The sequence below is a fragment of the Bufo bufo genome, chromosome 10 (genome assembly GCF_905171765.1).
Source record: "Bufo bufo chromosome 10, aBufBuf1.1, whole genome shotgun sequence".
NCBI classification, from domain to species: domain Eukaryota; kingdom Metazoa; phylum Chordata; class Amphibia; order Anura; family Bufonidae; genus Bufo; species Bufo bufo.
Window position 1 is genome coordinate 131,280,373 of NC_053398.1, and position 15,756 is coordinate 131,296,128.

The 15,756-nt window shown below is 47.5% G+C and overlaps 1 protein-coding gene across 4 annotated transcripts in view; it reads right to left on the reverse strand.

Annotated features, from left to right (window-relative positions):
* Nucleotides 1-817: 817 nt before the first annotated feature.
* The window catches only part of PHKB (phosphorylase kinase regulatory subunit beta), a 130,399-nt gene continuing 115,460 nt past the window's right edge, over nucleotides 818-15,756 (reverse strand). For 3 of the 4 annotated variants that reach the window (XM_040410494.1, XM_040410497.1, XM_040410498.1), the window contains 10 exons: nucleotides 15,025-15,184; nucleotides 14,868-14,949; nucleotides 12,962-13,019; nucleotides 10,321-10,411; nucleotides 8,473-8,675; nucleotides 6,110-6,244; nucleotides 5,310-5,439; nucleotides 5,053-5,160; nucleotides 4,729-4,869; nucleotides 819-1,361 (listed from right to left, as the gene is read on the reverse strand). In XM_040410494.1, coding sequence (XP_040266428.1) covers nucleotides 1,224-1,361; nucleotides 4,729-4,869; nucleotides 5,053-5,160; nucleotides 5,310-5,439; nucleotides 6,110-6,244; nucleotides 8,473-8,675; nucleotides 10,321-10,411; nucleotides 12,962-13,019; nucleotides 14,868-14,949; nucleotides 15,025-15,184 — 1,246 coding nt within the window. In that variant the 3' untranslated portion in view covers nucleotides 819-1,223. Of the gene's footprint in view, nucleotides 1,362-4,728; nucleotides 4,870-5,052; nucleotides 5,161-5,309; nucleotides 5,440-6,109; nucleotides 6,245-8,472; nucleotides 8,676-10,320; nucleotides 10,412-11,623; nucleotides 11,715-12,961; nucleotides 13,020-14,867; nucleotides 14,950-15,024; nucleotides 15,185-15,756 lie in introns of all 4 variants that reach the window. The other variant, XM_040410496.1, reaches the window with a different exon arrangement.

Genomic DNA, 15,756 nt, shown 5'->3' on the forward strand with positions numbered 1-15,756 from the left:
CATTCATTTCTATGGGAGTTCCAATAGTAGCGCTCGGCCTGCGCGGTGGGCTGGTCTTCACTTTCCAATTATCTGACTCATGCCATCTAAGACTACTTTCACATTAGTGTTTTTGGCGGATCCGTCATGGATCTGCAAAAACCCTTCCGTTACAATAATACACATACATCCGTCATGAACGGATCCGGTTGTATTATCTGTAACGTAGCCAAGATGGATCCGTCATGAACTCCATTGAAAGTCAATGGGAGACGGATCAGTTTTCTATTGTGCCAGAGAAAACGGATCCATCCCCATTGACTTACATTGTGTGTCAGGACGGATCCGTCTCGCTCCGCATACCAGGATGGACATAAAAACGCTGCAGGCAGCCTCCAGAGCGGAGGCATTGTGAGCGGATCCTTCTCCATTCAGAATGCATTAGGGTAAAACTGATCCGCTCTGGAAGCTTGTGAGAGCCCTGAACAGATCTCACACGGAAAGCCAAAACGCGAGCGTGAAAGTAGCCCAAGATGACACAACCCTTCTGACCCCAGACACCATCTGTAAGGTCATAGGCTTACAAAATTGCTGGAGCGTTATAAGAGGAGCAACATCCCCTTTAAGTCCTTGAAGGAAGGGTTTCCTGTCAATGAAGCTTAATTAATGGACAATGACAAGTTCTACAACTTCCTACTACACTTTTTTTTTCAATTCCGTGCTATTTTTAAGATCTCTGCTGGCTGTCAGTTACTGGAAACATTCTCATCCACAGGTTGTAAACCTGTATGAACCTGATGCTTTTCACAGCTGATGGTTTGCTACCTTTGTATCTAGTCTAGACCCCCCCCCAATCTGTGAGATACACATACAAGCCTTGCACCTGATATCAATCTGGAATCCAGACTTTTTTTTTTGCTTGCAGGGGATTGTCTAGACAGAAAACAAACCCTCAGCTGTGAGAAGATTAGGCATATACTGGTTCTCTTTCAACTCATCGTCAACAAGCAGAGGAAGTGAATCACCAAGTCTATAAGAAAGTTGCACAACTTTTCATTAATTTACACTCTCTGAGCAGATCCTGCGATGTCTGCCGCTATGCTATGCTTTGCAAAGGCAACTGGAACTATCCTGGGCATTAGAGCATGACAGAAGCCAAGCTTAGCGTAAGAATCCTGCTGCGCTGGCACAGGGCGCGACGAGTCAGGTATGAGCGCAGGGGCCACGCTCGCCGCTGACACTCTTTAGCTGATGCTGCACGGGTCGTCGGTGCTCGGCCTGACTTCAGCTTCGAGCAGGAGGTTCATGACTGATTTAGTAAGGTAGCTGCAGGTCCCTCTCCTGCCCAGTGGGGGCGTGTTGTAGAAGGCGGACATGTCATCCTGGAGAGAGAGCAGAGAGGAGGATTACTGTGGGGGTCACTTATCTGCCCTGGTGTGTGAGGGGGCACAGGATGGCGACGTGCTCCTAACTCAAGAGACCTTAGAAAATGTTATTCATTAATGAAGAAGGAAATCTGGGCTAGAGGTGACCTATGGGTACATAAAGCGTTCTGCAACTTTCCAATATACTTTGTATGTCAATTCATCACCATTTTCAAGATCTCTGCTGCTGTCTCTGAATACGAACATTGTTAAAGCCCCTCCCTGTACAGACCTAATACTTCTCACAGCTGTGGGTTTGGTACAATTGTATCCAGTCTAGACAATCCTCTGGACAAAAAACATCAGCAGCACAAATCTCGCTACTGTCCTGATAGTTTGTTACAATGTATCAGTTGCAGGCAAGATGTAGAAACCAGGGCAGGAGAGATATTTTGATGTGGCTTATGTGTTTAGTTCAGAGGATTGTCTAAACTGTATACTACTGAAACAGAGCCTCAGATGTGAATAAGAATGTTCTCATTCAGTCACAGCAAGCAGAGATCTGAAAATGTCAAGGAGCCGATACACAAAGTATATTCTAAAGTCAAACGAAGAGCAAAGATGTTCTATATAATGTGTCATCTCTGCATAAATGAAAACGGTCACAAGTTTCTAATAGTTCATTTCAATAACTTACAATGTAACTTCGCTGTTTGCTGTCAGTGAATGAGAACAGGTTGTTCTACATTCAGAGGCAGTACACCTGTATATAGCTAGTCCTGCTCTCAGCTGAGAACAAGCCTGGAGCGCAGAATTTAGCTCGTAAAGCATTGTCTAGACTGGAGACCACAGTATCCTCTGCTCAGCCGAGTCCAGGTTTACTGCCTCAAAGTGGACAAGAATGTCTATTCACTGACAGCAAGCAGATAACTTGAAAATTAAAAAGGCTGTCAAACTCTCTTTTTATACTGTGATCACACCTTGTTAACATAATACGCCGTATGTGGCGCCTCTTCAGTTCTACAATATATACACCCCTCCCCTGTGTGCGGCGCCTCTTCACTTCCACATTATATACACCCCCCTTCTACAATATATACATCCTCATTATATGAGCGCATCTCTGGTACACGGCCCCTCTTCACTTCTACATTATATACGCCCCTCCCCTGTATACGGTCCACTTCACTTCTACATAATATATACGCCCCTCCCCTGTATACGGTCCACTTCACTTCTACATTATATACGCCCCTCCCCTGTATACGGTCCACTTCACTTCTACATTATATACGCCCCTCCCCTGTATACGGTCCACTTCTACATTATATACGCCCCTCCCCTGTATACGGTCCACTTCTACATTATATACGCCCCTCCCCTGTATACGGTCCACTTCTACATTATATACGCCCCTCCCCTGTATACGGTCCACTTCACTTCTACATTATATACGCCCCTCCCCTGTATACGGTCCACTTCACTTCTACATTATATACGCCCCTCCCCTGTATACGGTCCACTTCACTTCTACATTATATACGCCCCTCCCCTGTATACGGTCCACTTCACTTCTACATTATATACGCCCCTCCCCTGTATACGGTCCACTTCACTTCTACATTATATACGCCCCTCCCCTGTATACGGTCCACTTCACTTCTACATTATATACGCCCCTCCCCTGTATACGGTCCACTTCTACATTATATACGCCCCTCCCCTGTATACGGTCCACTTCACTTCTACATTATATACGCCCCTCCCCTGTATACGGTCCACTTCACTTCTACATTATATACGCCCCTCCCCTGTATACGGTCCACTTCACTTCTACATTATATACGCCCCTCCCCTGTATACGGTCCACTTCTACATTATATACGCCCCTCCCCTGTATACGGTCCACTTCTACATTATATACGCCCCTCCCCTGTATACGGTCCACTTCTACATTATATACGCCCCTCCCCTGTATACGGTCCACTTCTACATTATATACGCCCCTCCCCTGTATACGGTCCACTTCACTTCTACATTATATACGCCCCTCCCCTGTATATGGTCCACTTCACTTCTACATTATATACGCCCCTCCCCTGTATACGGTCCACTTCACTTCTACATTATATACGCCCCTCCCCTGTATACGGTCCACTTCACTTCTACATTATATACGCCCCTCCCCTGTATACGGTCCACTTCACTTCTACATTATATACGCCCCTCCCCTGTATACGGTCCACTTCTACATTATATACGCCCCTCCCCTGTATACGGTCCACTTCACTTCTACATTATATACGCCCCTCCCCTGTATACGGTCCACTTCACTTCTACATTATATACGCCCCTCCCCTGTATACGGTCCACTTCACTTCTACATTATATACGCCCCTCCCCTGTATACGGTCCACTTCACTTCTACATTATATACGCCCCTCCCCTGTATACGGTCCACTTCTACATTATATACGCCCCTCCCCTGTATACGGTCCACTTCTACATTATATACGCCCCTCCCCTGTATACGGTCCACTTCACTTCTACATTATATACGCCCCTCCCCTGTATACGGTCCACTTCTACATTATATACGCCCCTCCCCTGTATACGGTCCACTTCTACATTATATACGCCCCTCCCCTGTATACGGTCCACTTCACTTCTACATTATATACGCCCCTCCCCTGTATACGGTCCACTTCACTTCTACATTATATACGCCCCTCCCCTGTATACGGTCCACTTCTACATTATATACGCCCCTCCCCTGTATACGGTCCACTTCTACATTATATACGCCCCTCCCCTGTATACGGTCCACTTCACTTCTACATTATATACGCCCCTCCCCTGTATACGGTCCACTTCTACATTATATACGCCCCTCCCCTGTATACGGTCCACTTCTACATTATATACGCCCCTCCCCTGTATACGGTCCACTTCACTTCTACATTATATACGCCCCTCCCCTGTATATGGTCCACTTCACTTCTACATTATATACGCCCCTCCCCTGTATACGGTCCACTTCACTTCTACATTATATACGCCCCTCCCCTGTATACGGTCCACTTCACTTCTACATTATATACGGTCCACTTCACTTCTACATTATATACGCCCCTCCCCTGTATACGGTCCACTTCACTTCTACATTTCATGTTCCCTCCTTCTACTTTATATACACCGCCACATATTGCACACCTCTCCACTCCTATCTACCTCCCTCCATCCTCCTGCAGGAATCATCTGATATGAGGCTTGCGCTGCTCCGGTGACCGGCTGGAGGTAATTGGTTGCGCTCGGCTGTGTTTGTGGAGATTACGATCAGGCGTCTTGTGAGGAGACGGTGACCTTCAGCCGGGCCCTGCCTTACCTTCTTCTCTGCTCCCTGCGTTTGACTCTGGTCTCGCTGGAAATCATTAAATGCCTCTTTCACCAGTTTGTCCAAATCAACTTTCTCTTGAAATTCAAACTCCGGGTTTCTCTCCAGGATCACGGAGACGATCACCAGCAGCTGAAGAAATACAGGCGAGAGGTCAGGGCGAAGATTGAGCAATGGGGGTGCATTTAGTTTTGAACCCCCCCCCCTCCTCGATTATTTTCCCATATTGTACGGACTGCTCAGTGCATCAGGCTGTGCACACAAAAACTGCATTGTGTAAACTGCTACAAAGGACAAGAGTGATACACTGCTTACCTCCACAATGATCTGCCGGTACTCAGGCTGCGAGATGTTCTGCAGCATGTCCTCCACCAGAAGGGAGAAGTTCATCTCGTACATCGTCATGTCGGACAGGGTGGGTTGCTGTGGGAAGTGGACCAAGGGTTAAATCTGATAGGGATGTAGAGGACGGCTCTGTCCTGCGATTATAGTTGCAGATCACAACTCTCATCGGTCATTTCCAGGATCAGCACGGGGGCATAAAATCAGAATGGCGTCTATAGTGTTTATACCTGAGGGAGGAACTTTCCGGCCACCATGATACCGCAGGGCGTCCGCTCCAGGATTTGCCACGCCCTGTCATAGAACCCAGCCGGATTTCTGTTGAGAGAGCCGTCTATCTGTCTGCGGTTCAGCCAGCACCTGTACGGACATGAAGGGGTCCGGTCACTGACATGAACTACACATGCTTGGAAGCAGTAATAGTATTTAAATGGAAACTGTCAGCAATTTGGACCAGTGGCTTCTCAGACATCCCCTTTCAATCAGATATTCCTAACCCCAACATACTAAGGCTCCATTCACACGTCCGTGGTGTGTTGCGGATCCGCAACACTCCCGCCCGGCACCCCTATAGAAATGCCTATTCTTGTCCGCGAGCTGCGGACAAGAATAGGACATGTTCTATCTTTTGTGGAGCTGCGGACCTTAAGATCGGGGCCGCGCTCTGCAAATGCGGACAGCACACTGTGTGCTGTCCGCATCCATTCCGTCCCCATAGAAAATGAATGGGTCCGCACCCGTTCCGCAAAATTGCGGACCCACTTGCGGACGTGTGAATGGAGCCTAATTCCCACAAATAACCTAATATGAATGGAGAAAGGCACCTGAAGATAAGTGGCGCCAGATGTGCCTGGCAATGACTTATGTTACTGCCAACATTTATAAACAATCTTGGCCGACCTGACTGCAAATGAAGATTGTAAATGCAGCTTTGGTTGGGACTAGTGTGTAAGACGTCTAGATGGAAAGTGCTGATCAGGTAGAGTTGCGCAGCCGTGAGGTAGTCAGGCCTGGAGGTGACGCTTCCTACCTCCCGGACTGCTGCGGCTGCAGAATACAGAGGAGAAGCTGCTTAATCTCGCTGGGTGACAGCTGGTAGATGTCCTGCTCCTCCCGCTCCCCGCTGCGGATCTTAAGTTCGTATCTCATGGCGTGAATTATCCATCTGTAATAAAAAAAACAAAAAACAACTGGGTAATCAATAGAATAAATAAACTGACAAGATAGATTTTTACCAGTTAGATTTCCTAGATGATAAGCGGTGCTGTAGATGTGTGGTGGCCGCTTAACTCAAAATCGTGTAAAAATTCTGATTCTACATGTCTAATTTAAGGGAAAAAACTTTCTTTTCAGGACTATAGGAAAGCTGGGTAACATCCAATGTGAAGCATCACAACAGCAGTGGGTCTATTACTGCGTTACTAGGCAGCAGAAGTCTGTCCACATTGGGCTCAGTTTCACCTCCTGCGGTACGGACGCGCTGTCTATGGGGGGCGCCATTCTTAGCAGGAAGGCTGTCAACAGATGAGCTAATGAGCCCAAAAATCAATAGAAGTTTTGCTAATCACAGAGGAGTCGAGCGCTCTGCGCGATCGCAGCAAAGACACGAGAGTCAAGGTGGACGGCGCGCTGCAGACCTTGGCTATGTATAGTAGACAGTTCTGAAATCTTCCAATATGCTTCCTGTATCAATTCCTCATGCTTCACAATATCTCTGCTTGCAGTCATGCAACAGGCACCTTTATGGTTTATTCCCAATGGGATACAAACCGGTCATGTGATAGTCACGCAGCTCGTCACAGACATGACCAGTGATCCCTGGGTGTAAACAATAAAGGTTTTATTGTATGACAGCAAGCAGAGATCTTGGGCACCATGAGGAACTGATACAGAACATATACTGGAAAATTCTGTAACATTTACTTACCGAAAACTGAAATATCATGCAGGTGTGACTATGTGGTTACCCCGCGACTATGTGGTTACCATGACTATGAAGCTGCAAGGGTTCTCCCTATTGAGTTCAATGCAGACGGGGCCACATCCAAGAAAATAGTCAAACTTCAGTCCAAATTTAGGTTGGGGGGTCTACACTGGATGGCTTTGCCCAGGGCAGTAAACTACAACTCCTAGCATGCAAGCAATCGGCTTGATATTGGATCTCAACGCTCCACTTTCTGCTGTGACTTGTAGTACAGGAGGTTGCATTACAATAGGTTTAAAGACTGATCCCCCTCCCCTCATGTGACGGGCGCAGCCGGTTAGCGCAGGTCTTCACGGTAATGGTTCTGGCAAGTGCTTGTTCTATTTCGACAAGAACAGCCAAGCAGAAAGGAATGGATGAGTGATTGATCTTGGCCCGCTGGGTCCTGAAGAATCAGCAGTGTGAATAGGGCCCTACAGGCAGAGAGCCGGATTACCTGCACTGTTCCCTCTCATTACGGCAATTGCTTATAATACAACTCCACAGGTAGAGCGCCCCCTAGAGCATCTGTGGCACTGGGGAGTGTAACACTGACGTGGGGGTGGGAGGCTGAGGAGAATCCGGATGCCCCTTTTTTTAACTTTTAATTTTTTGGGATTATTACCCACGGTGATTAATGAAAATAATTCTTCTGCACCTTTTTAATAAGCTATGTTCTCTGCTTGCTGTCAGTGAATAAGAACATTCCTATTTCCAGCCAGAGGCTGAAAACTTCTACAGATCTAATGCTTTTCACAGCAGGAGTTTGTTACAGTTGAATCCAATCCTCTGGCTCCAGACTGATGTATCAGGGCAGGTCAGATCTATTGCTGCAAACAGTCAGGACAGGAGCAAGATTTAAGGTCCATTTACACGTCCGCAGTGTATTGCGGATCCGCAATACACCCAGCCGGCACCCCCATACTGCCTATTCTTGTCTGCAATTGCGGACAAGAATAGGAAATGTTCTATTCTTTTCCTGAGCCGCGCTCCGGAAAAGCGGATGCGGCAGCACACCGAGAATGAATAGGTCCGCACCCATTCCGCAATTTGCAGAACGGATGTGGACCCATTCTACGGACGTGTGAATGGACCCTTATGCTGCAGCTGTGTGAATCCCTCGGAGGATACATTTGTAACGAATGCTCAGCAGTGTTAAGAATAAGTTCTATAGGGGTTTTCGGCTCCTGGACAGTGAATGTTCCAGTTCACTGACTGCAAGCAGAGTTCTTAAAAAAGGTGATAAATTAAAAGAAGTCTACAGAAGTCTGGATTAGGTCTGCCTGATACCAGGTAAAACAGGGATATGTCCGTAATGATATGATAATGTCAAATTGTTACTCTTTGGATTGGGAGAAAATAAAAAACTATATTTAAAAAAAACAGGGATGGGCACATTTGGGGGCAACTTACCCATTTCCGTTACTCACCCGACACGCATCTTTAACATGCCGCTGAAGAGCTGCGGAGTGTTGGAGATGATCCAGCCGATGTGGATGACCAGTTCTTGCTGCAGGACGGCCTCCCGCTCATCGTACGGGATGCACTTGCTGTAGATGATATCCTTTATCACCCCGGGTGACAGCGGGTTGGAGATGACGGCTTCCTCGTGGCCAAAAACACCAAGAGTGACCTAAGAACACACAGTGACCATGGAGATGGCGGGCACAGCACGAGGCTCAGCTGTGGTCAGCGGTGCACATGCTGCCAAGCACAGAACGGCCGCTCAGCCCTGAGGGGTGCTCTGTCATCTCTGCAACTTCCTAATGTGTTTTGTGGTCAAAAAGTCTGCTTGCTGTCATTGAATATGAACACTTCAAAGATTGAAAACCTGCATAGCTCCAATACTTATCACAGTGGAGGATTTGCTACAGTTGTATCCAGTCTAGATAATCCTCTGTGACCTAAACATCCTGGACTCCAGACTGATACATTGCAGCAAAGTATCAGGGCAGGGAGAGAGGTTTGTGCTGCTGACGAGTGAGTGTAGCTCACAGAGGATTGTCACAAACTCTCAACTCTGAGAAGTATTATTCAGTCAAGAATGTCTCCATTCGCTGACAGCAAGCAGATCTTCAAGAGATGCTGATAAACTTTTTGTTTAGTGTATGAAGGGGAGCACTGTGGGATGGTGTGTGGCTGTTGAGGGTCTAAACACTATGTTTCCTACAGGTCGTATGAGATGTTTCCAATGGGGATGAGCTGGGTCATGACATAAGACTGTGTTCCCCAACTCTAGTCCTCGGGGCCCCCCCGCCTAGTACTCAGGGCCCACCCGCCGGTCACAGTTTGAGAATATCCCACAGAATGAATACATGTGGTAAGGCCCCTTTCAGACGAGCGTGTCCTGTGCAGGAATCGCTCTCCGTGTCAGTGTTATTTTCCACTATGGACACTGCTGGTTTTGCAGGAGCGCACAGCATTATACGGATTTATAATGCTGTGTCTCACTGCATGACCTTACGTCTACAGAATTATACCCCAGCATTATTTCAGTGGGATTCTGTAGCAGTAAGGTCATGCAGAGACACACAGCATTATAAATTATTAGAATGCTGTGCATTCCTGCGACATGGGAAATAACGCTCACACACTGATTCTCGCACAGGACGCGCTCGTCTGAAAGAAGCCCAAGTCCTGATGTATTGGAACGAATTATGTCACCTGCTCAATACTATGGAAATCCCGAAAACATGACCGGCAGATGGGCCCTGAGGACTGGGGATGAGGAACACTGATTTAAGAGACCCCCAGGATATGTCATAATTTCTGAAAGGTTGGAGTACCAATTCTGGGACCACCTTCTGTCCCCTGAACCCCATTCTGCAAGCCGAGGAGACTGGGTGGGGAGAGGTGGCCTTGCATGGATGGGGGTCATGGAAACACTGCTCCAGTCGACTGCACTATACACAGGGGTCCCCCCATTTACAGCGTGTCCTGTGATTCAGCCTAGTGTTCTACCAGTCTATACTATACATATATGTGTGTGTATATATATTTAGTTATTATATAAAAATATATACACACAGCGATCCGTAGAATTATTATAGATATTAACATGACCATCAAAAATCTGGAGCCCACAAAAGCATGACGGCTTTTTACCAAAAAGAGTGCCACACCTGTCCACAGGATGGATGTGGTATTGCAGAACTGCCACCCCACTCAGTTTAATGGAAATAAGCTGCAATACCAGACATTACCCATGGCCAGGTGTGGCGCTGTTTTCTGGATATACTGAATGTCTCTAGTGATATGATGGGAGTTGGAATACTCACCTGCTTGCCCTGAACTAATGCATTAGTTATAGACGGGGCGAGGCTGTCCACTATTTTACCTAAAAGACTGGCAGCGAGGCGCACAACAGACCTGGAAGCAGAAAACAGAGCAGTGCCATTCCACAGGATGTCACACATGCACAGTAGCATCTTAAAGGGCACCTATCACTGGCTCCTGAGATGCTGCGAGAACACACACTGGTAGAGTGCCCCTTTAAATCCCTGTCTGCAGAGAACAGCAGATAATCTGTCCTGCCCTTCTACAGATCATATTAAATAATTCATCAAACTAATGAGATACAGAAGGCAATTACTGAAGATTTGTGGAGAGGAGGACGGTAACGAGCTGACATGATGCTAAGGGGGGCACATATTTATCCCACTGCACGAGGAGATGGGGCAGCTGTGGTACTACAAGTCTAAGAATGCCACACCTCCATCTGGATAGAACGCTGAATGTTTCTACTGCACTTACCTTGTTGCATTATCTTATACTCCAGTCACATCTAGAGCTGCAGTTACTTCTAGATATAATGCTGAGTAATTCTACTGTAATTATCTTGTTACATTGTGTCTTATACTCCAGTCACCCGGAGAGCTGCATTTACAAATATGCTTGCTACTGATAGGAATAAATGAGCGTCGACAACCAGACAATAAAGAACCGGTCTGAACTTCCGCAATGCGCGTCTCCGAGTGAACCCCGTCTGTGCTGCAGAGATAATGATGCAGCAAGGATAAGGGAGGTCTCTGCGCCATTAGGAAATATGTAGAAATATAGATGCAGCTCTGGATGTAACTGGAGTATAAAATATAATGTATCACAGGATCATCTGGAGGTAATGCAGACAATGAAGATAGTGCGGTTGTCGTGTGTGTGTCAGGAGCCACTAATAGCTGATAATGGAGCTTTTAGCTTGGTCTACGCTGCGGCTGGTTAATGGGCTGCCGCTAAGTAAAGGTAAACGCGTTCCCGGCTGCAGCGCCATTAATAGCCGTAAAGTGACTGCCTGGGCCGGGAAGCAGCAGATTTACTGCACGGCGAGGACGTCAAAGTGCACAAGCAATGGGGCTACCAGGCTATGGGTGGATTTACATTGCAGCTGCTGATGCAAAATGATAAAAAGACAAATCCAGCTCTGCTACATGTGATGTACATTCTCCTTTCCAGCCGCATCATAAGATGTGACGGGTTAGTTCATGCTGTTATTCCAAACGTGCAGATTTTTTTTTCTCATCATGCCAAGTGCAAAGCAATCAATGGGCGCTCCAGTAAAAGCCGACAAAGCAAGCGGCTTTTTACCTGCTTCCCGTGTACCAGAATAGAGGTGATATGTGGCGCTATAGACGAGGCTGCCATGTGCATGAAGGCAGCGGTGTAACGGACCACAAACCTGTGTGTGACAACACATATCAGTCACAGTGGGGTGGACTGAGGGTGGGGGTGGTGAGAGGGGGTCTGCATTACTTTATCTTGTACTGATCCAGTTATTTCATGTCTCCTACTCCAGTCACAGCCAAAGCTGCAATTACAAATGTGATGCTAATCTAATCAACACAATGCTGACAGACACAGCTCTAGCTGGTTTGCTGTAATGCACCAGAGTCTGCTGCATCTGCATGCACCGCTCTTGTGTGAATGATCAGGGCGATGGATGCGATTACAGAAATGATGTATCCATAGAACAGTACAAGGTCTAAGCATTCACAGCGCTCCCCTGGGCTTTCATTCTTCAGTATTTTCTAGATATCTGTTTGCTTTTGGGGAGCAGGCACTTTCCTGATAATGTACAGCTCACACTGCAGCACAGTTACATGGAAAACCCTGAAACCATGACAGATGGAAGGGAGGTTCTCGTTCATTGACAGCAAGCACAGATCTTAAAATCTGCCCTCTACAAAAACATCAATTAGTATGGAGAGCTCCCCCCAATATGAGTGCACCATTCAGCACCCTGGAGAGTGCTCACCTATATCGCTGCACCATTCAGCACCCTGGAGAGCTACCACCCCCCAATATGAGTTCACCATTCAGCACCCTGGAGAGCTACCACCCCCCAATATGAGTGCACCATTCAGCACCCAGGAGAGCTACCACCCCCCAATATGAGTGCACCATTTAGCACCCTGAAAACCGCAATGAGGTGACCCGCCATAGATCAGCAAGTCCCCCTGGGCACTGCCCTCCACCCACTGTTGTATTAGAGGACGGTTACAATGTGATGCACCATGCAGGGACGGTAGAGTCCAGGACTCTCCAGGGTTAGGATGCTCTATAGCAGAATCTAGTAGAGTGTATGATGGGGGCAGGGAAGTTACTTGCACTGATCACTAGGCCTATAATACATGTTCTCAGAAAAGGCTTTCCTACTTTTTATTGCATGGAATGGTGAGTAGCTTTGCATTCCTCTCTGTTTACAATACTCCAGTCACCACCAGAGCTGCACCAATTATGGTGACAGTTACACAGCTGGAGCTAAGTGCTTAGATCCTGTGTCTGACTGAATAGTCTATAGTAACAGCCGCTGCTCTGGATGTGACCAGAGTATAAGCATTATCCTGACAAGGTAACGCCATATGATCACATGAAGATTCCAGCTCTGAAGGTACTGGTGACATTATACGGTGACGCCGGACTCACCAGAGTTTGTTGCTGCCCGCCTTCCTATAGATCCGCTCCATGAAGTCAGACACTGTACCTGTCGGAGAATAAATAGAAATTCAGTCTTCATTACAGCCGGAGACGGCTAATACCATGCAGTGTAACGGGGTTCACAGAGGAGTGCGGCGCGCCCCCCCGCACAGAGAATGTTTAATTATCAGGCGCCTCTGGGGCCCAACGACTCGCTGCGCCGGAATATTTATTACACGCCATTTACACGCAGCACAGTTCAAAGAACCAGGAATGTTCTGCTTCATATCAGGGGATGAGCAACGCAGATCATCGGGGGAGGGCGACCCCGATTCTACCAGGTATTCTACCTTCTGGGACTTAAGGGGCACTCCAGCTTTATGCAAACAAGATTTAGCTTTTCAGTAGAGTTTGTGTAGAATTCCTTACTCTTTTCTGCTTGCTGTCAGTGAACAGGGAGAAAATCTCTCCCTACCTAACGCTGCTCTCAGCTGATGGTCTGCTCTATAGACTCTATCCAGTCCAGAGAAACCCTCCAGCTCTTGGCTGTTACAATGCATCAGTGCAGGACGCTGCCGGTGTGTGCTCATCTCACACAGGATTCAGCTGTAACAAACCCTCAGCTCTGAGGAGTGTCAGGTCTACATGGGCCTCTAGATCAGGAATGGCCAAACCTGCGGCTCTCCAGCTGCTGTAAAACTACAACTTCCACCAAGCTCTGTTGTAGGCAGTTCGGGCATGCTGGGAGTTGTAGTTTTGCATCAGCTGGAGAGCCTCAGGTTGGCCATCCCTGCTCTAGATTATAAAGACAGCAAGCAGAGCTCTTGAAATTAGTGACAAACTGATACCAAGTGTATGAGAAAGTAGCAGAACATTACAGTGTACATAGGACTGACCCTTTAACCCTTTCAGTGTCCTAGAGGTGGGGTTGATGGGAGATTATTATTAGTATTGGAGGATGGGTTTAGATTCTGTCCATCCCTGGAAGTGTTAACTACCTTAGGGACATGAAGGATGCATGTGCGGGGGAGGGTAAGATCCGCAGCCCGTCCCAAGCGCCTTCTCATTAACTTATAATTCCCCGGGTTCCGATCGTCCCTGAACAGGAATCCGCGAGATAAGCGCACAGCCCTCAGCGTCCACCTCTTAATTAGCGCCTCGGACTCGTTAGAATTAATTGAGCTCGCAGGAAGCTCGCGGTTTCTCTGAATTTAATTGCTCTGAAGTTGAAAACGTAAAATAAAAAAATTAAAATCCAGGTGGAAGCGGGCGTCCCCTGATCCATGTAATTGAAGTATTAACCCTTAAGCTCCAGGGGAACACCATACTGCAGAGGGGAAGAGCAGACTATATTAAAGGGACAGGATCATTTTCTTACTCCTATCAGTGTCTGGGAAAGTTGGGCGACAACCAATTACAGCTTCGTGGTGAATCAGTGACCCATGACCTAAGAAAGTAGATCTGCCATTCAGGAACCTAGGAAAGCTGAGTGGCAGCCCCCATAGAAGCCATATTGGTTGCCACCCAGCTCTCCCAGACTCCTGAATGCTAAACCTATCCAGACATCTTCCTCCCATTCTGCTGTGCAACTTTGTGGATCTGCCATTCAGGACCCTGGAAAAGCTGGATGCCAACCGATTTTGGCTGCCTAGTTAGACAATGGTTATCATCCAGCGAAATAGGAGAGAGTGTCTAAGTAGATCTGCCATTCAGGTGCCTGGGAAAGCCGAGTGGTAAACATTATGGCTGTTATTACCACTCCATAACGCTATCTCGGCAGAAAAATAGAGTGAGGCATCTAAGGAGCTATGAGAATGGGTGACAGCCCTATGGGAAGCAGCACAGGAGGTCACACAGCTTTCCCAGAGACAGATGCAGGTTTAGGGACACTGGGTGATAGTTGATCGTCACTCACCATCCTTTGTGATGAAATGTGGCCCTTCCCTCTTCATCAGGATGCTGAGCAGGATAGCCTGAGAGGCGAGGCAGGTGCAGTCCTAATAGGGTAGATGAAGGGGGTCATCATCTATCAAATCTAAGCGGTGGTGGAGATAAGCGGCTCAGGGACTCACACTCAGCTTCTGCAGGATCTCGTAGGTGGGGCGGTGTCTCCAGTCCGCCACAATGATCTCAGGCTGTTTCTCCTGGTCGGCGACCGGGATACTGGACTGTCTGTTGACCTTTGAGTGTTTGGGGACTTCAAGCTCCTCGAAGCTGTGGAACTCTGGAATTCTGGGAAATGAATGACTACACAGTCAGGGGCCCCGAGAGATCTGATGGGCTTCGAGATAAGCAGCACTAAAATGATATGGTAGCCGCTAAGCTCCTACTGCATTAATGTAAGGGTCCATTCACACGCCCGTATTTCTGGCTCTGCATCTGTTCCGCAATTTTGCGAAACTGGTATGGACCCATTCAATTCAATGGGGCCGCAAAAGAGCGGACAGCACACCGTGTGCTGTCCGTATCCGTAGTTCTGTTCCGCGGCCCGCAAAAAAAAAAAATAGAGCAGGTCATATTCTTGTCCCCGGACAAGAATAGGCATTTCTATCAAAGGGCCGGCCATGTGCGGTCCGCAAAACACTTACAGACGTCCGAATGGACCTTTAAGGAGTTGTGTCATCTCAGACTTCAATGGCATATAACTAGGATATGCCACCAGGTGCTGTTCCCACCTCGAGAATGGGCCCCCAAATGTAAAGGAGAATGCACCACACATGCACGGCTGCCCTCCATTTCTATGGGACTGCAAAGCACTGGCCTGGCTATTTTCGGACATTCCACTGAATTGAATGGTGAGCGCA